The following is a 27,524-nucleotide window of genomic DNA, read 5'->3' on the forward strand; positions in this document are numbered from 1 at the left end:
CAGTCTTCCTCCAATGGCCGTCCACAAAGTCCACTATTATTCACGTAGCTCTGAGCATAACTCTCACTAAATGTACAGACAATAAAGCAGAGCAAAACCAGAGTTCCTGCATTAAGAGCCATTTGAGTTTGTGATTTTAGTAGCATGAAGAATGAAACTGTAAAATCTTTTGATTCTAGAAGCACCTAAGAGTCTAAAGAAAAACCACTAAGTTGGATGACAACAAGGATCAAAGTCAAGTCAATCTGCACTCAGGTATAGGAGCAGATAAAAAGCCACCACTCCACTTCTAAAACGAGAAGAAAAATGGTCTTTCACCCCGAGAGTTTTTAATAGTTTTTAGATCTATTTTCCAAGTCATGCCCCCAGAGTACGCTAGTAAAAATTCGGTTAAACTTGTGTACAATGCATCACTCTAATGCTCGGGACACATACACAAGCCGTGTCCATTGAAATTCAATCAAGTTGTTAGAGGAAAACAACTTTGTAAGGACACTATTTGTAACGAACCGTAACAGTGTTGGGTTCGTACGTAAAATGGCCCAAACAATATCATTTGTAGAGCGTGGGTTTGAAAGGCTAGGCCTTGGTCACCAGGCGGTAGGTTTTTCGTGGTGTTCATACATGGTTAAGCTGTCTTCACCCCTGAAGTCTTTCTCCTGGAGGTGGGCTGGGAGGCTCTGGTTTTTGGCCATTTTTTCCAGCCCCTTGTTTGATGCACCTACCTTCTTATTATATAGTCTGTCTTGGTTGATCCTAGCCCTCCACTTGTTGGTCAGGCAGGTGCTTATTTCTGTATCCATCCCATCAACCGTCCCCTCTTACTTTCTACTAGTTGCGAAGATCGAAGTTTACACCGTCCAAACGTCTTTTCTCATTAATCGGATCTGGACGTTGGCAGGTGCATTTAATGCGGAGGGGACGCATTTTCCTTGATCCAATTTTACACCCTGCTTCCCTGTGGGCCCCATTCCACTCACATCCCCTTCAGGGGGCTGTTTGGGGGTAGCCTTCACCAAGACGTTGATCTTCCCACTGAAGTTCTGGAGTGCCGAGGACAGGGTAGTTTCTCAGCCGTTCCCCTTGACACCCCGGCCATCGATCATTCGTCATCGGCAAAAGACCTCCTCGGCACGGGCCCTGGGCCCAGATAGAGTTTGGGCCGGATTGTAAACTTCCCGGGCCCACAATAGCCCCTCAAAATCCTTCTATCCGTCTCTTCGGACTGATAGGAGGGTTTTGATGACATCAGAGATCCGCCAATGCCTGTCAATCCTTGTCACCTATCGGTTCCCGAGGCTTTTCACCTGCCCAAGGCACGTTCCTAGAGCCCTTGGAAGGCGAAACGTGGCCTCATTAAATACGGGCGGCTTTGTGCTTCCCACGTTCTACGGTATGATGGAAATCGAACGGTGGTGATCTCCTGGCCTCTTTGGGCGGGAAAAGGAGTACAGTTACCCTAGAAAGTATAAAAGATTTTTTGGGGACGGATCCGTCTCTTCAGTTCTGCACTTAAGAGTTTTAGTGCGTGTATTCTGGGTTCATCTGGACTTCCGCCCAAATTCAAGTCTATCTCAAGCACATAAAGCCTGTCCGAAGCGTAATTTTTCTCTTATGTAAGTTCCCTACCTCCATTAACTTGTGCTTTTTCTTTTCTGGGTTTATTTCTCTTTGGCTTGAGGGACCTTGGCATCCCTGAGGGACCTTGGAGATGGCGAGGGTGGCTACGTGGCAGACGCATTAGGGAGAACCATGTTGCTCCCAAATGACATGGATGAACTGAGGAAAATGAGGATGCAGGAGGTCTTCCTCAGTACTAAGAGGTACTTGGGCATGGTAAGATTTCTTAAAACCTAAAGCCTTATTAACTCTTGCCATCGGTTTGCCACTAACTACACGCTCATCTCCCTTGCCAGGCTCTCCAGGCAACCTATAGGATGGAGGAAGAGGTGAATAACAGGAGTAAGGTGGCCGAGATCGAACGCAAGAGGCGCATAACGGCCTCGAAGACCCTCGAAGCCTCTGAGGATGAACTTGCCAAAGTCAAGGCTGACTTAACAATAACTATCCGTGAGAGGGATAACGTCTCGGCGGGCCTAGCTAGCGCCTAAAAACAGGTCGAGGACCAAACAAAGCGCGTACTTGAAGCCGAGGACCAGTTGCGAATAGCTAAAGACCTGATCGAGGGTTTAAATAAGCGGCTGGCCGCGGTTGTGGATGAAAAAGGGGTGGCAGAATATGCCCGTGATGAAGCCCTAAGGGCAAAGCATGAGGCCGAGTTTGCCAGGAATGAGGCAGAGGCTGCCAAGGAAACAGGCGAGGATGATGGTTATAATATGGGAGTGGCTGAAACCCAAGCCACCCTTAAGGCCCAGATTCCTGGAGTATGCAGGTTCTATTGCTCCCAGGTTTGGGAAGAGGCATTGAAGCGAGCTGGGGTGGATGCTTCATCTGATTTGTGGAAGGCGGAGAACATATTCTACCCTACGGCCATCCGCGAGGCCACTTCCACCAGCTCCGTGGCTATGGATGACCAACCCGAGGAAGGGGTCATCCCGTCGGAAGACTTACAGGTCAGCGGCTCTTCTGGCAAGGCGCTCAAAGAGGGAGAACTTCAGGATGTGATAGTGATATCTCAGCATATGGATCCTGAGGCACCTAAAGAGGTTACTGAGCTCGTGGTTGGCATTCAGGTGTCTAGTACGGAGGAGCCAGCCACACTTGCCCAGCCGCCACAGGCAATTCCCCTTGCTGTGGTCCCCCAGAGTACCAATGCTGACCCTGTTCAGCCTTCCCCAGAAGGGACCATCCTCCAGGGTGTCGAAGCTGATCCCGTTCCTTCCTCTCAGGACGTGACCGACGCAAAAGTAGACAAGTAGAAATCCTGGCTAGGCTTATGTATCCGTTTCTAATTTAACGATTAACTTGTTTCTTTTTATTTCAAAAACTTTCTAATCTATTGATAATTTGCAAGCGTTTGAACATGTATATATGAAATCTTGTTTTTCCTTTTTCCTTCTGGTTACTTGTTAGCTGCCCTCGTTGATACGTAATATTGTTCATGAATTCTGTGCTGATTCATTTTAACATGTACGAATATTTATGCATGCAATACATTTAACATCATGTTTCAAAACCCTAGCTTACTTGCACCCGCAGAGCCTTTAGACTCATTTCTAACCCTCGTTCAACTAAGATATAGGCATCATTTTAGATATCGCGCGTAACTGCCAAGTCCTACTAAGATATAGGCATCATTTTAGATATCGCGCGTAACTGCCAAGTCCTGCTTAGCACCTAGGTTTCATGAAAGTGGTCGGTTTCCCCATAGGCTTGAGTTCGAGAACCATGCAATGCCTTGGTTCTGTCCAAAACTCAGTTTTCTCATCTAAGTAGTTGGTTTTCCCATAGGCTTGAGTTCGAGGATCATGCAATGCCTTGGTTTTGTCCAAAACTCAGTTTTCTCATCCAAGTAGTTGGTTTCCCCATAGGCTTGAGTCCGAGGACCGTGCAATGCCTTGGTTCTGTCCAAAACTCAGTTTTCTCATCCAAGTAGTTGGTTTTCCCATAGGCTTGAGTCCGAGGACCATGCAATGCCTTGGTTCTGTCCAAAACTCAGTTTTCTCATCCAAGTAGTTGGTTTTCCCATAGGCTTGAGTCCGAGGACCATGCAATGCCTTGGTTCTGTCCAAAACTCAGTTTTCTCATCCAAGTAGTTGGTTTTCCCATAGGCTTGAGTCCGAGGACCATGCAATGCCTTGGTTTTGTCCAAAACTCAGTTTTCTCATCCAAGTAGTTGGTTTTCCCATAGGCTTGAGTCCGAGGACCATGCAATGCCTTGGTTCTGTCCAAAACTCAGTTTTCTCATCCAAGTAGTTGGTTTCCCCATAGGCTTGAGTCCGAGGACCATGCAATGCCTTGGTTCTGTCCAAAACTCAGTTTTCTCATCCAAGTAGTTGGTTTTCCCATAGGCTTGAGTCCGAGGACCATGCAATGCCTTGGTTCTGTCCAAAACTCAGTTTTCTCATCCAAGTAGTTGGTTTTCCCATAGGCTTGAGTCCGAGGACCATGCAATGCCTTGGTTCTGTCCAAAACTCAGTTTTCTCATCCAAGTAGTTGGTTTCCCCATAGGCTTGAGTCCGAGGACCATGCAATACCTTGGTTCTGTCCAAAACTCAGTTTTCTCATCCAAGTAGTTGGTTTCCCATAGGCTTGAGTCCGAGGACCATGCAATGCCTTGGTTCTGTCCAAAACTCAGTTTTCTCATCCAAGTAGTTGGTTTCCCCATAGGCTTGAGTCCGAGGACCATGCAATGCCTTGGTTCTGTCCAAAACTCAGTTTTCTTTTTGCGTGGGACCTTGGCTTTAGGGGAGTTAGCTCCTCGGCCAAGCCCCTAGAATTATCCATGCGATTAACGCTACCAAGCGTAGCCCCTAGTCAAGAAGCATAGACCTTAGCGGAACTTTACACTAAAACTCTATAACCAGTTGTTAGAGATGACAAAGGAACTCTCTCGACCTACCGTCTATGCCAACACACAAGCCTTTCCCACAGACGGCGCCAATTGTAAGGACACGATTTTGTAACGAACCGTAACAGTGTTGGGTTCGCACGTAAAACGGCCCAAACAATATCATTTGTAGAGCGTGGGTTTGAAAGGCTAGGCCTTGGTCACCAGGCGGTGGGTTTTTCGTGGTGTTCATACATGGTTAAGTTGTCTTCACCCCTGGAGTCTTTCTCCTGGAGGTGGGCTGGGAGGCTCTGGTTTTTGGCCATTTTTCCCAGCCCCTTGTTTGGTGCACCTACCTTCTTATTATATAGTCCGTCTTGGTTGATCCTAGCCCTCCACTTGTTGGTCAGGCAGGTGCTTATTTCTGTATCCATCCCATCAACCGTCCCCTCTTTACTTTCTACTAGTTGCGAAGATCGAAGTTTACACCGTCCAAACGTCTTTTCTCATTAATCGGATCTGGACGTTGGCAGGTGCATTTAATGCGGAGGGGACGCATTTTCCTTGATCCAATTTTACACCCTGCTTCCCTGTGGGCCCCATTCCACTCACATCCCCTTCAGGGGGCTGTTTGGGGGTAGCCTTCACCAAGACGTTGATCTTCCCACTGAAGTTCTGGAGTGCCGAGGACAGGGTAGTTTCTCAGCCGTTCCCCTTGACACCCCGGCCATCGATCATTCGTCCTCGGCAAAAGACCTCCTCGGCACGGGCCCTGGGCCCAGATAGAGTTTGGGCCGGATTGTAAACTTCCCGGGCCCACAAACTTTATGTCACGGGTTCTTTTATTACAATTCTAAGATGGCAGATTGTGAGTAGCTGTTTATATTTTCACATAAACTTATTACTTTTTCTTTATCATTCATAATCAACCATACCATAATTGTTGAAATTAAACTTCTAGAGGCTTGTCTAATAATTGAAGATAGTAAACTACACAAACCAATGTTTTTCTACCAGAGTTTCGAAAAGTCTTTACTAAAATTTTCTTCAAAAATTTTAGCGATCCAATAAGATGGATCTTAACCGTTAATTGATAAAATTATTACGAGACTTGCCATTATGTGTTAGTGAGAAGTCCGATGTACATTTAGACTTGTATAATTTGGAGAGAGATGAAAAGTTAGTTACTTATAATTAACTTTGTTGGAGAGAAAATTGCTTGGAGAGGCTCAGATTGAGTAAACAAAATATATAGAGACATCACTTGGCCCGAAAGTTTAAGTATGTGAGTTTGAGATAAGCTATGTTATGCTAACTGCTAACCACTCACTTTTGTCATAGTTATTCAATTTGAAAATAGGGAGTATAAATTACATGTTTTTATTTTAATGTATAAATTATAATTTTTAAAGTTTATACATGACTCTGAACTTTGACGAGGAATGCTCTTCTCAAAAAAAAGAAAAAAAAAAGTCAAAAGTAACCTCAGAAATAAGTTTGGAAAAAAAAAGAAAAAAAAAAAAGACAACAAAAAATCTAACCCATAAAAAACATAATTTTTTTTTCCTCTTACCTTTTGCTAATTTTTTTTTAAATTGTTTTAATAATTCAATAGTTACAACGAATAGGAGGGGATTTGAGCCTTCAATGTCTCTTATGGAAAACCCCAGAAAATAACAATTTACAAAGGCCCTTAGCAAAAAATATAGTATAAATCTAAACAACAATATATAAAATATATTCATCCAAATTGACTCTCCATGTAAATTCCCAAAATAAAAAAAATAAAAAAAAACTCTCCGTTAATGCAATTTTCTAATGTAGTCCACACTAAAATTAGGTTTGGTAAAATCATTTTATATAGTTACGATGCTCATACCAAATGGAATCTGAATTTAAGAAAATATAAATAAAAAAATAAAAGGTTGGGTAGGGAGATTGAGCTCAAAGCAAGAGAATATTCTAAAAGATTAAAAAAAGAAAAGAAAAAAGACTTAAGGGCATATCTTTTTTTGTCTGCTACCGAAACATACACCAACACAGATTAACAAAAGGAGCAGCAAAAGTAAGTAATCAAGAAGCTAAATCCTTCCTATTGGCCCAAAACAAAATCTCACAATAAAGACCATAGCCAGACCAACTCATTCACACCCTACCTAAAGGCCCATTTAGCAATCAAGTGGGCAGTTTTATGACTTTCATTACTAGCTCTAGGAACCCAATATAACTCACTTCAAAGGAATTAATAATTACAACAATACCAATTAAAACTATTACTTTAGTACCAATAACATCTATTGAAGGATTCTCCAAATACTTGCTAGCTTTAAATCACCTAAAATGAGAATCGTTATCTAAACATCCTTATGAGATTTTTTTAACCAAACACAACTTACAAATGGGGCTCACGTATTTTAAATCACACAACAATCTTCAAATTCTGCTACCAAATGAGCCCTAAATCCTTCCTTTAGGTCACAAAAATCTAATAATAGAGAAAATAGCCGGATCAACTCATTCACACCCTATCCAAAGGCCCATTTAGCAATCAGGTGAGTAGTTTCATAACTTTCATTACTAGCCCTAGGAACCCAAGATAACTCACTATAACTCAATCAAAGGAGTTAACAGATTTTTCATATCCTCAACTATAGGAGCAACTTCCCAAAAAATTGGCTTCTTTACTTAATAGTTGCATCCAAATTTGACTTAGAGAATCCCTCTCCCCTATGGTTCAGTACATCACTTCCCAGCTAACTCCACAGCTCTTTGCAAGACTCAAACATTTGTGACATCTACAAATATAGCTACAACTAGGTTAAGCACCCAAGCTTTCACCAAATTACCCTTATGGTTTCTTACTATCTAACACAAGCTTTCTCCTATTTTCAAGTTGCATCCCTCCTGAACAATACTTAGTTCCTGAACTTCAATAAATCATCCATAGTTATCATGACATGTATTTAAAGCAATTCAGCTTGCTTAAGTTCAATCACCAGTTCATCATTTGGCTTGAAAACCAATTGTGTTAGGATATTTAGTGTCTATTTTGTCATATAGGGTCTCTTTTATAGTGTAGAATAAATGGCACTAAACATAGTTGCTTGCACGGTAGGCTAGGCTATAAAATTTGCAAACTAATTTAACCTGTGATTTTTGATTGGTCGAATTTAAGTGCTTGATCAGTCAAAATTTTAATTTTGATCAATCCAACATGAATCAAATTTCCAAATTTGCACTCTAAATCAGATAACTTTGTAGCATCTTTGTCTCCAAAAATAAACTTCTAAAGATACTTACAACATATGTTTACTTCGCGAATTGTCAACATAAATAAAACCTAAAAATGAATTGTCAACATAAATAAAACCTAAAAATGCCCATAAACAAATAATGTAAGACTAAATTAATTTGGTGACCCACATGATAAGGCACATGTGATAAGTTAGAGGTTTAATGGGATATAAAGACATATCCATTAGTGTCTTATTTGATTGATCAATTAGAGAAGTGGTTTCCTAACGTGACTCCCAACTTTGATGGTAGAGTGGAAGTTAAAATAAACTAGGAAACTAATCCTCTCTCTACCCATTAAGGTATTCAGTTTTTCTCATTGTAGATTGAATCTGAATGAACTGAGCAGCAAAAAGGATGAAGAGAGAGAAACCAATCCTATAGAGAATTAATATTATTCACTAGATTTCAAGAGAATTGCATCAATAGACCCAGGCAAGTCTCATGACTATTTTGTTGTATTTTATATCACTGTAAAATCCATGATAGTTCTAGATCCTGAAGTTAAAGTAGTTGTTGAATGCTTAACAACATAAAGTATTTTAAGTTCACAAATAATAGCTGAGAGACATTATCGTTTTCGGTATTTTGGTCCTTTCACCTTTTTCTACAGCTTCATTTAGTTTGATTTTGTTATGCAAGTTAATATAAAGGCAAAGAATGACTCTTCGATCTTTACAATGTCTTTGAAATGTAAATTTTAATATTCAAAAGACAGATCAAATAACAAGGAGATGGTGCACAAGCACAACTACTAGATGATAAGGATTTATCTATCAGCATTGTAATATATATGTATGTTCCAAGTCAGTGGGTCTCAACCTCAATGATTTCAAGGTCGTCTTTAGTGTCAGAGTTGCCAATTTGGGGCTGCCTTAGTAATTGATAATCTTCTTTGTCAGTGAGGCCATATCTCTCTCTGATAGCCCTCAGTTTGTCCCATACTTCAAGCATCGTAGGCCTTTGATCGGTACAAGGCTGAACATAGCTACATGCAATTGTAAGGAACTGAAATATTTCACCATTATATCCTTTCCCTAACAAAGATTTATCAATGACATCATTCATACCACATGAGGAGGTATTTGAAATATGATTATTCCATTAGACCAAGGTTCCATCAAGACAATTAGGAAGATTAGTTATTTGGCCTATAATTAGCTCTAGAAGCATAATTCCAAAGCTATACACATCCTTCTTAACCAGTTCCACATCACCAAATTCATCACTGATAGCAAAACTCCTGCTTTTTGCCCTTCCAAAATTTGATATCTTGGGCTCAAACTTCTTATCAAGTAAGATACATTTTGAGCTAATGTCAAGGTGAACTATTTTGGAGTCACACCAATGGTGAAGCCAGGCCAAGCCTCTTGCAATACCAACTGTAATTGTAACCCTTAAATGCCATTCTAAGATCTTACCCTTATCTTCCACAGCATGCAACCAATCATGAAGACTTCCATTTGACATATATTTGTATACAAGAAGCCCTTCTTTCATTTCTAGGCAGAATCCCATGAGGGGAACTAAATTATTATTTCTTAACCTACCTAGTGTCATTAGCTTAGATAGTAATTGATCCTCATGATGTTGAGATGCATTTAGCCTCTTAACTGCTAAGAAAGTACCATCCAGAAGAATCACCTTGTACATGGTTCCCATTTTACCGGATCCAATGACATTGCTTGCACTAAAATTGTTGGTTGCTTTACTAAGCCTCGTAAAACTTATTTTTGTAACCATACCCTCAACTATTAAAAATTGTAAAGCAAATCACTCTCCATTAGTACTCAAACAAAAATATAAAGCTTAAATGAATTCTGATGAAGAGTTCAAGATTTTATCTAGGTGATCTGGGGCACCATTTCAACATTAATTAAATCCTAATAATCAGAAAGTACTCTTTGATTTATAGTCACTTTTTACCCCCTGAATAACTAATAAATTAATTAATCAGACAAATATAAACAAATGAGGAAGAGAAACCAACTCCCTCAACCACAAGGTCATGAAGAATATCAATTCTTGTAGGACCATATACTTTGCTACAACTTACATATATGTTAATTTGTGATTGAATTACATAACCTATACATAAGATCACCATTAGTATTTGGTGAAAAACTAATAAAATCACCCATTGATATATATGTAAGTTGTGACAAAATATATGTCGTTAAAACTCAAGGAGATGCGCTCCAACCCCAAATGAGCCAAAAGGGAGCCATCTAGAAAGATTATGGGTCAAAGAGCTTGATTTCCTAACAATGTGATTTAGGCCCACTTAGCAAGACTTTCTGTGTCACTTACAAAGATCTAGGGCATTGTCAATGCATTTTGAAAAGTTTGCTATGATTATGATGTATGCATATTAAAAAAAAATTAGAAGATAAAGGAAGATTTGACATTGTCAACTTTCTAATTTCAAAGTCAGTCAACTACCAATAATTCTTTTTGTGTCTCAATGTATGTTTGATTTTTTTGGGTGTTTTATCGAATTTTTATTCAGCCAAAAAAAAAAAAAAAAAACCATCAATAAACTAGTATCTTAGGGGCCATTTGGTAATGTTGTTCTAGTAACGTTGTTTGTATTTTTTGGAAATATGTGTAGGTAAAAAAGTATGTGAAAATGCGCGTAATGTTGTTTAAAAATTGAAAATATGTATTTAAATACATGTACCAAACAAACCCTTAAACTTTCACACACATGTTCACAATTGGCAGACTGAAAATGATAAAAAATAAATTGTGGATCCACATAATTGTGACAGTTGTAGCAAAAAAAAGTGTCTGAAAGTATGCAATACTAACATTATTAGGTTTTTTTTTTTTTTTTTTTTTTTTTGAGTTGATCTAACATTATTGGTTGACTACCAAAGAAAAAAATAATAAATAATTATATGGAAAATATGTTTTTACATTCACCATTCATGTATATTTTACATTATAAACAAAATAAATGTATACAACATTATACACATTAATAATTTATAGTATCATATACTATTCATGCAAATGTGTATAATTATGTACTAAATGTCCTACTAATAATAATGTTCATCAAAAAAAAAAAAAAATGTCCTACTAATAATAATAATGATATTAATAATAATAAGTTTGAAAGAATATCTAATTTTTTGAATTAATACTTCTCTAGAGAGAGAGAGAGAGAAAGAGAGAGTACCTCTTTGCTCAGTTCCTATCGTCATGCCTTAGTTGGGATTTGACTCACAGAACAAGGTTTTGTTATGTTCTTCCTCCTTGCCATTAACGCTATCATCTTTGTTGTTGACATCGTCTTATTGTGATTCTTCATCTTCAAACAACCCTAAGATTAATATAGTACATGAAAAAGGGTGTATACAAAGTAGCAGTAAAACGAAACCAACCACAAACCCACTTCTGAAAGAAACTTCAAACTCCTATATGTTGGGAAATTTAGACCCCAGTTGATAGAATTAACAAGTTTTAAACTCAAGTTGTTAATTAGATTTATTATGAATAAAACTTGTTAAAACAAACAAACATCAATATCATGTCAAAATTATGCAACGGAAAAATAAATAAGACAAGATATGATGTCCCAGGAAAACCAATGAAACAAACTAGTTTCACAGTAAAAAACCTAGGAGGAAACCTTCCCGAAAAGCAATCCACTATAATAAAGAGGTGTTTCAGATCTAGTACAAAACCTTTGTCCCTAGACTCTACAATCCCCGTAGATGAACTTACAGTAGAAACCTTCTACCGCTTCAGAACTTTTGAACTCTTCAATATATTAACGCCACCCTTTGATGCACGAATCTCAGTACGTGACTAACCAATTGCGCGGATCCCAGTACGCGACTTAATCACCAACTAGAAGAAGATGTTGGCTGCAAAGTTCTTCACTTCATCAACAATGAAGATCAAGAAACACTTGGTTACAAAACCTTAAGGCGCAAAAGACGCAGTAGCTTCTTTCAGAGAGAATAAGACATCGATCACCTTTTGCATTTGTTCTCCTTGTATTCTCTTATGTGACGGCCTCTAAAACAAGCCTTATATATGTCTAGGGTTGTGAGAAAAGAAACCCTACACAAATACAAAAGTTTTGGGCTGAAAATTAGATTTGGAAATCTGAATTCCCGTAACCTCAATCAATCGGGAGGTGTCGAGGAGGTGTCGAGCATTAAACTTCGACAGATACAGCTATCGGGAAGCCATCGAGGAGCTGTCGAGGAGACAAGAGCTTTCTCGATCAATCCACCAGCTATCGAGAGGTGTCGAGATTGCGATAACAATCAACTGAAGAGCTCGATATATAGTCTAGCTGTCGAGAGGTGTCGAGAAGCTGTCGAGCTATCTGTCCGTAGGTGTCGAGCTATCTGTCCAGCTTTAGTGAACAGCTTTTCTTCACTTGTTTCTTGGTCCAATCTTCATGGCTATAATACTAGACTTAAACAACATGTTTCTTAAAGTATTAAACACATCCGAGATCTACCCAAATATAAGTAAAGTGCGTTTTGTCAAAGAATTAGCTAATTACACAAAATATGTCCTTAACAATCTCCCCATTTGGCAATCCGTGACAAAACCATAACAAACAAATGAACATATGAGAGAAGTCATAAATCACTCAACTCATATTCACTTGTTGAATACAATAAAATCTATCCTAACACAAACTCTTGAAAAACTTTGCAAGAAGAGAGTTTATGGCAAGTAGACTTTGACAACCTGTATTTCTAAAACACTTTAAATAAACTCATCAAAGCATCTTTGTGTGAAACAGAAATAATAGATTGCATACAAGTATAAAAAGTATGCGTATAAAGAGAGAAAAGAAATAACACATGTAAGGATAGGTGAAAAAGACATACATGATCAAAGATAAGCACAATGTATGTAAACATGGTCACAAGACCGATGTACAATAAGAAAGAGGTAAGCACTCCCCCTAACAAGATGAAACACAACTCCCCCTTACAACGGCATATATTTCTCCCTCTAACATGTAGAATCTTGTAAAAAGAAACCACAATTTCTCCCACTTTTTGTCATGATTGACAAAGGGTACAAGAAGCTAGAAAGCTTCACCCGAGAAATATAAAGATGATCAAGGGGGTACAAAGAATCCATATAAATGCATGAATGTAATGAAACAAGATGCTATGGATGACAAAATAAAAGAAAGATGCAAAACATGTGAAAAACAAATCTCTCAACAAGAAAAATGTTATGCACATAGATCCTAAAACACATACACACACTAAACAAGTCTAACCAATTTTATATTTAAAAAACAAATTAAGACAGTTTAGTGAGTATACGTTAATACATGTATTCCTTGTGATGGCCAAATCACATTGTACCTGCACATGTATCAAGAGTAGCAAAGAATATTGCGTGTTGTGTGTAAAAAACATCGCAAGATTGCATAAGTGTCTACATGTTATGACGATTTGAGGTATGAAAAAATTACTTTAACTCACACACAATCATAATTGTTTAATGGGGACTATCACCTTCGAGGTACATCCTATAACTCCCACATCTCCTAGAAGACACGCTTATAATCATATTTAAAGCATTTTTTATCTTTTTACTTTTTATTTTTCTTCGCATATTTTTCTTTTAAGCAAATCATGCATAGGCATATAAGAGAGAGAAAAGAAAATACCCAATGATGGTAAGCATTTGACATTCCAATTTTGCTATGCCGAAGCACACAAATGTCATTGATACTGCACTTTTGCTATGCCGAAGCATACAGGTGTCATATTATGATTGGCGGGCAACAATGGTGAGATGGTTATTTATGCATTTCTCTTATGATTTTCTAGTCCTTCCTGTCAAAAAGAATGATACAAGTGTTAAGTACAAGAGATAACTTAATCTTATTCATCACAAACAAGAGCCACAAAGCTCAATTGCTTAGTTATGCATAGAGATGCTCATCTAAGTTACAAAAGATACAAAGTTTAGAAAATTTTGTTTCAATGGCCATCCAAGGTACACAAGTACCAATGTACACAAAACACACACTGTTTTTGTATTTTTCTGATTTTTCAATTTAAAAAAAAAAACTAAATAATCAACCAAAAATAGACAAACAACATAAAAGCATGAAAGAAAGATGCATATGCATGGAGGCATGATAGGAAGGTGCAGATGCAGAAAAGCATGATTTCAAAAATAGATAAGAAATCAAGCAAAGAGAGTCCTACTTTAGATAGAAAGAATTAAAGCAGAGGACAAATAGAAAAGACAATTAAATCTTAGGCTCCTTTCTCACCCACACAGCACGAGTCTTTGGTTGTGAAGATGAAAAGACACATGTCTTAGTATGTCTACTAAAGGACATAAAAAAATTAAAATTCTCCTGAAATTGAGTTAAAAAGATCAAAACTTTTAATAACTCTCCAAACAAAGGTGTAGGTCCTTGAGAGGAAACCTATGACCGTTTGGACACTTGCTTTTGAGGATATAACTTAAAGCAATAAGGACGAATGTGTCCAGGAACACCACAATGGTGACAGACATGAGGTCTAACAAAGGATTTAGAATTAGCCAGATTAGTTTTGGATTTCATACCTTTATTACCTTTCTCAGATTGTGGGACAAAGACAGTCTTTGATCCAGAAGCCATGGAAAAGGAGGGGCCAGAGGAAACAGCATATCCTAAGCCAGTCTTATCAGAACTAGGCTTTTGAACACTGAAGACCTCATCAAGCTTTGCACTAAGCATCCTTTCTATTTGAGGTCTAGCTTAACTAAGCTCTACCTCAAGATTCTTGACCTTCTCTTCTAATGAGGTGTTCTCCACAACAAGAATCTCAACTAACGTTGTAGTCTCATCTAGTTTGACTAACAAATCAGCATTTTCAGTATTTACCTCATTAAGCTCTTTTCTACAAAGATGAGAAGTCTTTTCAGATTTTATGAATTCAGTGCATAGTTTGTCATAGGCTTCCTGAAGGGTCATCTTCTTGGATACTTCATTATCAGAAGAATCTTCATTGTCACTAGCACTCTCCACAATTACCTTATCGGTTGAGGCAGCAAAGGCCATAACGTGACTACATTCATCTATATACTCATCAGAAGAGTCATTCTCAGTATCACTCCAAGTAGCAACCAACCTTTTATATTTTGTCTCCTTGGTCTTTTCCTTCATGAGATAGTTTGGGCACTCTATCCTCATATGACCAAAACCTTTGCACTCATGGCATTTGATGAGGGGTTTCTCATTCTTGCCCTTCCTAAAGGATTTAGATTTCCTAGGAGGTTTACCCTTATTCTTTTTCCTGAACTAAAGAAGCTTGATAATTTCATCAGTTATGAAGGTTAGATCCTCATCCTCATCATTATCTTCATCTTCACTTTCATCTTCATCTTCAAAGTCCTCAATCTCTTCCTCTATACCCTTAAGAGCCAAGTTTTTACTCTTTCCACCTTTTCCCATTGAGCCTAATCCCATCTCATAGGTTTGAAGGTTCCCTATAAGCTTAGTCAAAGGAATTTGATCAATGTCCTTTGCTTCTTCAATGGCAGTGATCTTGGCATAGAATCTTTCAGGTAAGGATCTAAGGATTTTCCTAACAATTTTGGATTCCGCAATAGATTCTCCAAGATTGAAGGCAGAATTCACAATATTCTTGAGTTTAGCATAGAACTCATCAAAGGTCTCATCCTCCTCCATTCTTATTTCTTCAAAGCTACTAGTGAGTCTTTGAAGTTTCACAGTCTTTACTGCCTTGGTACCTTCATAGGTGGTCTCAAGAATAGTCCATGCTTCCTTGGCAACTTCTGTGGATGATATTCTCTTGAATTCCTTATTGGTCACCCCACAAAACAAAGCATTCAAGACCCTACTGTTGAAATTTGCTGCTATGATTGTTGCATCATCCCAATCCACCGGCGCTTCCTTTGGTTTAATCCAGTCAACTTCAACAGCTTGCCATACCTGTTCACCTAGAGCCTGCAAAAAAACTTTCATACGAACTTTCCAGTATGCATAATTAGTTCCATCAAATAAAGGAGGAATCAAAAGAGATTGTCCACGATCCATGACAACAGGGGTCAAGGATCACACTTAGGAAATTAATCCAATTAGAGTGTATCTGCTCTGATACCACTTGTTGGGAAATTTAGACCCCAGTTGATAGAATTAACAATTTTTAAACCCAAGTTGTTAATTAGATTTATTATGAATAAAACTTGTTAAAACAAACAAACAAACATCAATATCATGTCAAATCATGCAACGGAAAAATAAATAAGACAAGATATGATGACCTAGGAAAACCAATAAAACAAACTAGTTTCACAGTAAAAAACCTAGGGGGAAACCTTCTCAAAAAGCAATCCACTATAATAAAGAGAAGTTTCAGATCTAGTACAAAACCTTTGTCCCTAGACTCTACAATCTCCGTAGATGAACTTACAGCAAAAACCTTCTTCCGCTTCAGAACCTTTAAACTCTTCAATCTATGAACGCTACCCTTTGATGCACGAATCCCAGTACGTGACTAACCAATTGCGCGGATCCCAATACGCGACTTAATCACCAACTCGAAGAAGGTGTTGGCTGCAAAGTTCTTCACTTCATCAACAATGAATATCAAGAAGAACTTGGTTACAAAACCCTAAGGCGCAAAAGACGCAGTAACTTCTTTCAAAGAGAATAAGGCATCGATCACCTTTTGCATTCGTTCTCCTTGTATTCTCTTATGTGACTGCCTTTAAAACAAGCCTTATATATGTCTAGGGTTGTGAGAAAAGAAACCTATACAAATACAAAAGCTTGGGCCGAAAATCAGATCTGGAAATCTGAATTCTCGTAACCTCGATCGATCGGGAGGTGTCAAGCTTTAAAATTCGACAGATACAACTATCGAGAAGCTATCGAGGAGCTATCGAGGAGACAGGAGCTTTCTCGATCGATCCACCAGCTATCGAGAGGTGTCGAGATTGTGATAACAATCAACTGAAGAGCTCGATAGATAGCCTAGCTGTCGAGAGGTGTCGAGAAGCTGTCGAGCTATCTATCCGCAGGTGTCGAGCTATCTGTCCAACTTTAGTGAACAACTTGTCTTCACTTGTTTCTTGATCCAATCTTCATGGCTTTAATACTAGACTTAAACAACATGTTTCTTGAAGTATTAAACAAATCCTAGATCTACCTAAATACAAGTAAAATGCATTTTGTCAAAAGATTAGCCAATTACACAAATATGTCCTTTACACCATCTATGCTTCTTACAGTACTCTAAAGGTCCTCCACAAGTCCACTATTATTTACATAGCTCTCACGCGTAATATTAATGTTGACAAACTCTGGCACTGGACCAGACAAGAGATTGTTAGCAACACTAAAGATTCTAAGATTCTTGAGCTGGCTGAGTTGCTGAGAAATTTGACCTGTTAGCTTGTTGTTGTCAAGTTTAAGAACCTCCAGATAAGAGCAATTTCCTATGCTTGATGGGATTGATCCTGAAAACTCATTACTTGAAAGGTCTAAGTTTACAAGTTCCCTACAGTGCTCAATGCCTTTGGGGAACTCTCCCTTAAGCCCCATGTTCGCAAGTACGATACTGCATACCCTATTCTCGGTTGGGTTCAAACACGTGACCCCAACATAGTTACAGATGGAACCTTCTACGAGGTTGTTAAAGGTCCATGAAGTCTTTAAGAGATTGAGAGGGTCTACCAAGGAATCTCTGATAGATTTCAAGCAATTGATATCACTCTGAGTACCATGACTCAAAATAAATGTATCTAGAAATGACCAAAAAAGAATGTGGACTAAGACCAGGGCTCTTGAATTAAGAGGCATTTGTGTTTGAGATATAGTAGCATATTAGCGTTGCATTTATATAGAGGATGCCAATCACTTTACCGCATAGAAAGGTGGACTTGGAATATACCCAAAAATAAATTAAAATGTAGAGTCCTTCCATTCTAGAAGCTCAAAAGCACTTTAACCATAACTCATTTGTGACTAATTGTATAAGAGTAGTGTTTACTACACACACTTTAACCCACGAGTTATGTTGTTTTGGGGGTGTATATGCAAAACTGTATAAATTAGCTTATTGTTAGAAACTGAAAGAATATGGACAGACACCCAATGTGAGCATGTCCCTTTATTTGCCTCAGATTGTAACATTTAGGAGTTATGGAGTAATGGTATTGGACCGTTACACTACCCCACTAAGTTCACTATCCCACTTAATATTAATGGAGTGGTGTGTATATAAACACCAAGAGTGTTGTGAGGCTCTTAGGTTGTGGGTTATGTTTGCATCACTCTAGTAGTGTGCAACACCGTCGGAGAAATGTTTTTGGTTTGTGGATCATACAAACTGGAATTTAGAACATGTTTGAATAGCTGGTCTGCATGGAGGTTGGCTCTAGACAGCGTAGAACAATCTCAAAGCTTCGTGTGATCATCGGTTTAGGCCAAGAGAGGTATGCCGAAAAAAACCGATTACTTATATTCCGCTGTAAGCTTCTATTTCTTACACTTATGTATAACAACATTTACCCATTATACAATTATTGAAAAGTGCAATAATAATAACGCACTCCCTTCTTTCACATAAAAAATTTTGGTGAGAGAAAGAGGGTGGTTAGTTCCAAAGCACACTTCTCTTTTGTTGTCTCTTTTGCTTTGGCTTTTACTTTATTCCCCTTTTTTTTGGGTTAGGTAAAATTCCAATATAATACCTACTACAACGCTTTCTTGAAACAATAGTCATATAATTGTTCTTCAAAAAAGAAACAGCAGAATTATTGTTGATCCGAATCTTTAAAGGTCAACGTCTACTTAAAAAGAAAAAAAAAAAAAACGAAAAACAAAGAAACGTTTATACTGCCTTTTGTTATGCTTGATTTTGTTTTCACAAAAAGGGTTCTCTACAGTGAAAAAGCAAGTGAAATTTTGGAGGCCTAGGAGGTCAGAGAGATTCAAGAATCATGAGCCTTATACAGTCAAGGCAAGTCCCCATATGAACAATAACCATACCTTTTCAAAAAAAAGGGGAAGCTAGTCTAACTTTGTTGCTCTTGTTCATCTGGACTGCGTAGAAAGTTGAAAGACTTTGGTTGGTTTGATGGGATTTGGGAACAAACAAGGTACGAGATTATATTGGACGGTGGAGTTTTGTTTTGTTTTGTTTTTTTTTTTTTGAAGATTGTGAATGGTGGAGCACCGGTCATTGAAGAAATCACGAAATCATGTGCAAATGCAAGACTATTAAAGCTAGAAACTTCATAGTAAGATCACGTTCCAAAACTTATCTGAACCATTTGTGAAAGACCCAAAGCTCTTGGGCTTTGTTTTTGCTTCGGGCTAAATAAAGAAAGATTGGGCTGAATTCAGAAAGACTAACTCAAGGCTTTCAACTCACTAAAGCAGCCCATTGGATACCTATGGCATTAAACCATTCATGGACTTATGACAAAAAAAAAAAAAAAAAGTCAAGGTAGAATGATTTTTGGGTATTTGGATAGATATGAGAGAAATTTATTTTGCCGAGTTGATTCCATAATGATTATACTTTATTATTGGGTAGAGTTTGAATCGCAAATTTATTGTTTAACATTAACAAATTTATTAGTTGAACTAGCTGAAAGCCTGGAACTTATAGTTAAAAATAATCTTAATCTCACATATAATTGGTCATCCAAAAAAAAAAAAATCATACATAATTAAGATTGTCAACACAATTTATTCAATTTTTAGAATTTAAAACTATCATAACTTTGCAAAAATAAATTCCACCTGTCACAACTAAGTAATGTGCGAAATTGTGAAAGTAAGGTTATTCCTATCATAAGTTGACAACTCATGAAGGTGTGAAATTGGGTGTGCCCATTGGACTTACTATAAAATTTAAAACAATCACACGTTCTTTATTAAAAAATATATATATATATATATATATATATCTCCATTGCTCATGTGAGGTCAATATGTATTAGAAGAAAACAATAAATAAATAAATAAAGTAATTAACATATCGAAGATCATCTATCCTTTTGAAGCTCCAATTTTTTTAAATAACTGAGATAAAGCAGGAAGGAAAATTTGGCCTATTCTGAATAATAAAGATGGATTGATTGGGATTCATTGTCAGCTCATTGGGTGTGACTAAATTTGAAAACGCTAAATTCTTTTTGTAATGTTTCATGTCAGCATTGTGAAGACTGCAAAGCTCACACGTCACAAATATTTGACTAGAATAATGATTCTTTCACCGAAAAGAGTTGTCAGAAAAAGTCTTATATTGTACTAGTATTCAAGGAAAATTAAGTGCATGATAAAGAAGTCCAGCAAGACTTGCCTATCAAAGCTCTAATTGGTTCAAGTTCCCCAATTAGTGTTTAGCATTGGCCTCTTAAACAATAATTTTTAGGACCATGTTTATCATGACCCAAACCTGTACTTCAGAGTTTAAAGCATGACCGGCATGTTAATATCAAATTTACCTCAACATTAACATAAACCAACCTAAATTGAAGGTACTTATCAAGAATTCTTTCTTGAATTCCTACTAATTTTCTTGCATAAAAGCCAATATATATAAAAATGATGGCAACCTTGAAATTTCATTTCCTTCGAACTTGGAAAAATACCACCTGGCTGAAACTTAAGGTATTCGTGTAAATATTACATAACTAAATGTTTAGCAAAACTCTTATTACAAACCTAAGGTACCGAATTACATCTGTATTCAAAGGATCAAGTACATCTTGATTCCTCTTATATAACAAAAAAGCTAACTGCTATAAGACAAAACTCTACATTCTAACAAACAAGAAAACACAGAATCAGGCACCTCTAATACTCTCGCTGCTTCCAAGAAAACCTGTGCACTGAAATATAATAGAATGAGCTACGAAGCCCAGTAAGGTTTTAAAGCTCCATGAAGAATGAATGTAAATCAAATAGTTTATGGATATGCCAGATTTGATAAAATAGCCTTCATACTGTTCATATTGTTCTTAAAAATAACTTAAGAGCTTTTAGATGAGAATACTTCATTTTCCTTTCATATAGTAAAGAAATATAATTCAGTAATCTTATCTTTGAACAGACTATCAAATACTTTATCATAACTTCTTATTCGACTTATAACACATTCAATATACCTTTCTTATCATCATACTTTTCTTATAATTTCCAAATAGCTTTATACCTCATTTATAATACATATTAGTTAATCCAACTGTAAGTCTATCACTACTTTAGAAGGCTTCCAGCATAGAGTGCTAGGCATCCAACATTCCCCACAATGTCAAGTAATTTCAGAATCATATCATAATACATATTTTCAACCATGGGGGTAGGTTGACATCCTCTACAAGTTGACTGTTACCAACAAGGGCGGGTACAGTAGAGCCAGTCCCACTTTTAATGGCCAATCAGAATCTCCATGGAAATGCCAGTACTATAACCCCTATTGGCTGAGTTCAGATCATAACAATGGAATTACTGAAAACTATATTTTTTTGATAACTTTGCTTTTACATAAATGTTTCACAACAGTAGTATATCCACTTTATTCTTAAATATTATATTTGTGATACAAATAATAGCATTAATATGCTAAAATTATTATGTATATAAGATTGAACAACTCACGAACACATATTTTACTTAAATCATGCATATATGTAATATCTCTAATTAAAAGCTTTAATGCATAGTAACTTTTCTAAACAATTTTTATACTTATCAAAAGCACATGTCATAAGTCCCTTACCTGAAAACAGAAGGCGCGAGAGATTGTACAAGAGGAGCTCAAGTGTCCGTGTTATCGTTCTCGCCACCTAAATGAAAAACCGAAACTTATTACGAATAAACTCTTCCTCATATATAAACTTATACTTCAATCACAACCTAGCTCTCAAACTCAAGAAAATCTTAATTCTCATCACATAAAGTTCCCCAAAGCACATGATAAAATCATCGAACACATTTTGCACCCAAACCATAGAGAAACCAATTCATAAAATTTATATATGCTCCAAACATACCAAAGGATGAGCGTATTAAATTATAGCTCAAAATATTCACCCTAACTTGAGAATTAAATTCACAAAGTCAGGTGTAGCATATGTTGTTCACTGCTCATTTCAGCAGCGTATGCTCCATTTGTAAAATACAAATGGGCTGTCCACACACACACTCAATTGTCATGAATTTTTACAGAACTACTCCCCTGTATGTCCAGTATATACCATAAAAATTTCGGAGTCAAAGCATAAACCCATCATTTACTAAAAATCACACAAGATAGTATACTCAAATCTGTCCTGACAGAATTTCTTGCAACTTACAAATTAAACCATTATTTTTATGTCCATCCAAATGCTGTGAGACCACTTCTATAACAACCATGTGTGTCTTATAATTCATAAAAACTACTCCTAGCATCCTAATTCACGAAATATGAATTAATACATATTTTTCTTGTTGTAAACATTAAATCTGTCACAGAGACAGCTTCAGTACACATTCTTACAAAATCATCAACAAAAAGCAATAGGTCTTAATTTCATTTGGGTATTTTTATAGCTATAGTATACATATTAAAATATGTTAATAAGCATTCAATTGATCACAATATCATCAAAATTTCAAATCACTAAAACAGAATCATAGTTCAGCCTCTAAAATCAGGGTAGAGGATAAAGAAGTAGAAATAAACAAATGAAGTTTTGATTACTTACCCCCAACAATTTGAAGCTGAAATTTTAGTGTTAACCCTTTAATTTCTTCTTTAGAGAGGGATATTTTGTTTTGGTGAGAGAGGGAGTGCTGCCGTGTAAGAAGGGGAGAAGAAAGAAACAAAGAACAAGGAAAAGAGCAGGGAAAGAGGGGCTGGACTTTTTGATCTGATGCAGCCAAGAAAATAAGGTAAGGGAGAAGACTTTTGGGGCAGCAAAAGGAGATAAGAGAAGAGGACTTTTGGGGTGGAATACATGTAAGGCTAGGGAAAGAAAAATCACACCCACTTTTCAACTTTCATGCATTCACACTCACACTTTTCTACAAAAATAATATCACTTTACACACACAAATATATATATCCTTACCTTTATAAAGTTATATCCATCACATTAAAGGAGCATATATGTTCTATAATATCACAATATCAAAGCTTCATGCACTTAAAAGTAATTAAGATAATAACATGCATATAAACCCATAAATTAATTATGAAATTAGGTTGGGGTGTTACAATGTTTACAGGATATCTACAAATTTGTGCCACTGATCATTTTAGTTAGGGTCAACCAGAGAAGTGGTCACTGGTCAATTAATAAAAGCACACATTCAATACTAGCCTGCTTCTTGATTAAATACACACAAACCTTTCTTGATTGGATAGAATGCATGGAGTGGTTAACCTATTAGAATTATTAGAACTATTTGCTTGACAAAAAGGATAAACTAGCGTAGGGGTATAATGACTCCATCCACAAGTGTCAAGTTTGTTGGTTTTTTGGAAAATCATGTTATCAATTGTTACAGCCTAACAAAAAGTTGTATAAATAGCCATCCCTATGTAAATGTACCAAGCGAGAGGTATCTCTATATCAGACACATTGGTTGACTGTTTTGTATTGGTTATAAAATAAAAGACCCTTCCTAACAACAGCCATACAATTTGTCCACCAACAGAACATTAGGAGGTATGGGGCTCAAGGTTCAACTAATAGTCTAGTGATAGCGGTATCTTTTGTGGTGCCTTATATGACTAGAATAATTGAGACGGATAAGCATGGATAATTTTTCTTTTGAATGGACAATGCATTCACATAAATATTGAACTTTATGTTTTAGTCATAGGGAAAATGAGGGAAAAAAAGTGAATGACAAACAGATAATAGCAAGCAAACATAACCCAAAAGAAAATTTGTCTACATATATTTCTCAGGGGAAAAGATACAACTTTGTATGTCATGCATCAATTGGACAACCTAATTTCTACCTAAACAATTTCATTTGAGGTACTTGCTGTTGCAATTTCCGATTGCCTCAAGATCTCAGAGTCATTTGTAACACCGTACCTCTCCCCAAGAGTACTTATTGTATTGTACAATTCAAACATTGTAGGCCTTTTACTTGGAAAAGGGTTAAGACATGTACATGCAATTCTAAGGAATTCAAAGATTTCACCATCAAATCCTCTACCAATCAGAGATTTATCAATGACATTGTAGAGATCAGACGAAGAAGTGAAAAGATGAGTAATCCAATCAACCAAACTCCCATTTGATTTGTTCGAATAATTGTTGATTTGAATATGTTCCTTTCCTATAATTAGCTCCAAAAGCAGAATTCCAAAGTCATACACATCCTTTTTAACAAAACCCAAATCCCAAACCCCAAAGTCTACAAAAGAGCTATTACTTGAGTGAGTGTCATTTGAATCAATAAACATTATTCCTTTAGAACTTGATATTTTTGCCCCTCCAAAATTTGATATCTTAGGCACAAAATTATTATCAAGTAAAATAGAGTTTGAACTCAAGTTAAGATGTACTACTCGAAAATCCCACTTGTGGTGAAGCCATGCCAAGCCTCTTGCTACCCCAATTGCAATTTGAATCCTCAAAGACCATTCCAAGATCCTATTGTTGCCTTCCTTTGCATGTAGCCAATCATAAAGATTGCCATTCGATATATATTGGTACACTAGGAGCTTTTCTTTCCTCTCTTTGCAGAATCCCAAGAGGGGAACTATGTTATTGTGCCTCCATTTGCCCAGAGCCAATAACTCACATATGAATTGTTTGTCAAATGATTGACAACCATGTAACCTCTTAACTGCAAGGGGTGAACCATTTGGAAGGATTGCCTTGTACATCACCCCGATCTTTCCCAACCCAATCACATTGCCTGTGCAGAAATTGTTAGTTGCCTCTCTAAGTTCTGTAAAGTTCATTCTAATAGCCATTCCCTCCAGCTGAGAATTCTGTGGATCAAATAATTTGCCACTATGAATTAGTACTAATTTGAAATTACAACCAAATTTATCACATGGATGTTTCTTTTTAAGGGGCTATATGATTGCATTATTTTGATCATTATTTCACCTACCATTTTGTGTAACGTGCTATACATTCGTGAGAACAAACACTAAGTTCCACATATGATCACAACTTTCCATATTATTTTCTTATAAAACAGTACAAAATGAGGTGTTAGACTCAAAACCTATAGATAGTAGCAGTTCTAAGCCCATCAAAAAAAAAAAAAAAAAAAAAAAAAAAAAAAAAGGAGTAGCAGTTCTAAGAATTTTTTTTTTCAAGGTGGCTACTAAAAAATTTAAATTATGCAAAATCTAATAAAAAGAGAACTTCATATATTGACACACACACACACACATGTAAAGTCCTACAATTTTCTTATTTTGAAATCATAGTATGATATTCTCATCATCGATGCTATAAGCTATATCTTTTTCAAAATTTTAATTCAATAAAATTTTTCCTAGACGTTTTCATTTTGTTTGTAACGGCTTAATATTCTATTAAGAGGACCAAAATTTAAGGACAAAGTTTAGTTACAAACGTAATTGTAGCCTAAGACTACAACTCTCACTAAACAAATTAACATAACTACATATTTTAAAAATCTAATCGTTGAATTGCATGTTCTTTTTGTTCTTAAAATACACGTCAAATTTCATGTCAATCAGATGTAATTTACAATTCGATCCATAAACTTATTGTTTATGTATAATTTTAGACTACAAAAATTCAAAATTTAAACAATTGATTAGTGACATAACTATTAATTTTTTATCTTCTTGAAATTTTGCAAGTATGAAGAATATAAGAAGAAAATATAATTTAATGATGAATTCATCAAAATTTACATCCAATAAAAAAATAAAAAATTCAGTGGAGTTATAGCCTTAGGCCCTTAAAGATTTGTGGTCAGCTTAAACTTTTTTAGGGTGGTCACAAATTTTTTTATAAGGGTAAAGAATCATAGAAGGGATTAAGTGATGCACCTTCCTATGTTTTAAGGTGAAACCACCTATATTTTTCCGAAAAAATTTAAAATCAAAGAATTGAAAGAAGTTAATTTCTTAATTTTCGTAGTGGCTAGAGAGTACCTTTTTGCTCCCTTTAAGCAAGAGCCCTTCAGTTGGCAGTTGGTTAACTTGATCAGCTTCTTCATTCTCGTTCTTACTACTTTGCTTGTAGTTCATGCAAGCCACATAATGGGAACGGAACATAAAAATAGTTATTACTGAAACTGCAGAAACCGCGTAACCAACTTGAAACCCACCTTTGAATGAAAAATCGAACTTCCTTCTTTGCTTTGGAGTTCAACAGGGTTCCAAATAAGGCGCTCCACAAAGTTTCGAGTTGTTAACAAAGCTATCGGCTGTAATAGAGGTATTGGGACCAAAGTAAGGGACAACCCCTGACAACATATTGTTAGAAACATTGAATTGTTTCAAACGAACGAGGTGGCCTAATTCCGGAGGGATTTCACCAGTTAGATGATTGTGGTCAAGTATAAGGACATTTAGATAAGTGCAATTGGATAAGCTCATTGGAATTTCGCCAGAAAATTTGTTGCTGGAGAGGTTGAGAGTCGTGACAGAGGGGACTAACTCTGCTATGTCAAATGGGAGGGGTCCAGAAAGCTCATTATTGGAAAGGTCTAACCCTGTTAGACTTGTGCAGTTTTTAATGCCCCGAGGGAACCGGCCCATGAGCCCCATGTCGCTTAGTCTGAGATTTAAGACCTTATTCTCATCGGGGTGCCAGCATTCGACCCCAGTAAATTTGCAGATGAAACCTTCGGTATTGTTATTGAAGTTCCATGAAGTATTAAGGTAGCCGTATGGGTCTTCAAGCGAATGTTTAATTGACTTCAAGCAGTCGATATCACTCTGTACGCCATTGCTTATTTCAAGAATATCTAGAAATAAGCAAGTAAATATGTGAAAAAGAGCTGCGAATACTCTGGCATTAAGAGTCATTCGCTTTGTGAGTGCTTAGCAAGAAAAGAGAGAACTAGAAAGCCATATATGTAACTAATTAGAAATAGAAAGATAGAAACGAAATCTAGAGTTACAACACATTTCATTAGTTCTTGAATCTTCAAATAACATATTAACTGTTTTGGAAGACTTGGCTGTGTATCACAATATGTTAAGAGTGGCAACATATTAGTATATTACACACGAAATTTCACAACCAATAAATAGGGTAAAAAGAATGGCCCTATTGTAAAGCAACCTGTAATTTTCCAAGTCATGTGGCCATACCCCGTGAAGAGCGCTAGTATAAAATTTAAAGCTTGCAAAGCGAAGTCATTGAGTTTAAGCCAAGACAGAAAAAAGGACGGTTGGTTCCTTGTAATTTCTGCGAACGATACATGTCAGGCAACCCCTTTTTTTTTATATATATTTATTTTTAAATTTGGATGGTTGTGCTTTTGGCCCTAAAAGTATTAAATTTTAGATTTTAGTTCATAACGTACGTTTTCAAGAATTTTTAATATAGGGAGTGATTCTCTCACAACTTATTTCACATCTTCCATACACATGAACTTTAAATATGTATACCACATTCTTGTGTTTTTAAAATTTGTATATCACCGCATGCAATTGTGGATATTGTGTACAAGTGTGTGAAAAATGGAGTATGGGATAATATTTATCATTTAAATATGATTATTTCATTAACATCCATAAATAGAGTGGTTGTTAAATGTCACATAAGCTCAAAACAACATAATTTTTCAATTAAAAAA

The 27,524-nt window shown here is 36.5% G+C and overlaps 2 protein-coding genes, 1 long non-coding RNA gene and 1 pseudogene across 3 annotated transcripts; all 4 read right to left on the reverse strand.

Annotated features, from left to right (window-relative positions):
- Positions 1 to 8,848: 8,848 nt before the first annotated feature.
- On the reverse strand, positions 8,849 to 17,564 carry LOC115965182 (annotated as a pseudogene).
- Positions 17,565 to 20,317: 2,753 nt separating this feature from the next.
- LOC115965921 lies at positions 20,318 to 22,689 on the reverse strand. Its single transcript, XR_004086223.1, has 3 exons — positions 22,469 to 22,689; positions 21,499 to 21,565; positions 20,318 to 20,608 (listed from the first exon to the last, which is right to left on the reverse strand). It is a non-coding gene; the product is annotated as an uncharacterized LOC115965921 (long non-coding RNA).
- A 1,044-nt stretch (positions 22,690 to 23,733) lies between these two features.
- On the reverse strand, positions 23,734 to 25,965 carry LOC115965184 (probably inactive leucine-rich repeat receptor-like protein kinase At5g48380). The gene is made up of 2 exons (XM_031084368.1): positions 25,870 to 25,965; positions 23,734 to 24,720 (listed from the first exon to the last, which is right to left on the reverse strand). Exons 1-2 carry the CDS (start codon positions 25,963 to 25,965, stop codon positions 23,734 to 23,736), a joined length of 1,083 nt encoding a protein of 360 aa, XP_030940228.1.
- LOC115965185 (probably inactive leucine-rich repeat receptor-like protein kinase At5g48380) lies at positions 24,053 to 26,748 on the reverse strand. Its single transcript, XM_031084369.1, has 2 exons — positions 25,870 to 26,748; positions 24,053 to 24,720 (listed from the first exon to the last, which is right to left on the reverse strand). The coding sequence occupies exon 1, from the start codon at positions 26,746 to 26,748 to the stop codon at positions 26,086 to 26,088; it is 663 nt and encodes a 220-aa protein (XP_030940229.1). The 3' UTR covers positions 24,053 to 24,720; positions 25,870 to 26,085.
- Positions 26,749 to 27,524: the final 776 nt, after the last annotated feature.

This window comes from Quercus lobata, chromosome 10 (genome assembly GCF_001633185.2).
Source record: "Quercus lobata isolate SW786 chromosome 10, ValleyOak3.0 Primary Assembly, whole genome shotgun sequence".
Classification (NCBI taxonomy): Eukaryota; Viridiplantae; Streptophyta; class Magnoliopsida; order Fagales; family Fagaceae; genus Quercus; species Quercus lobata.

Excerpts from the sequence above, each read along its gene's own strand:
- LOC115965184 (XM_031084368.1), bottom strand. The coding sequence starts at position 25,965 with ATGAACTACAAGCAAAGTAGTAAGAACGAGAATGAAGAAGCTGATCAA. Across the intron at positions 24,721-25,869 it reads TGCTTAAAGGGAGCAAAAAG|AATTCTCAGCTGGAGGGAAT; the intron begins GTACTCTCTAGC and ends TTTGATCCACAG.
- LOC115965185 (XM_031084369.1), bottom strand. The coding sequence starts at position 26,748 with ATGACTCTTAATGCCAGAGTATTCGCAGCTCTTTTTCACATATTTACT.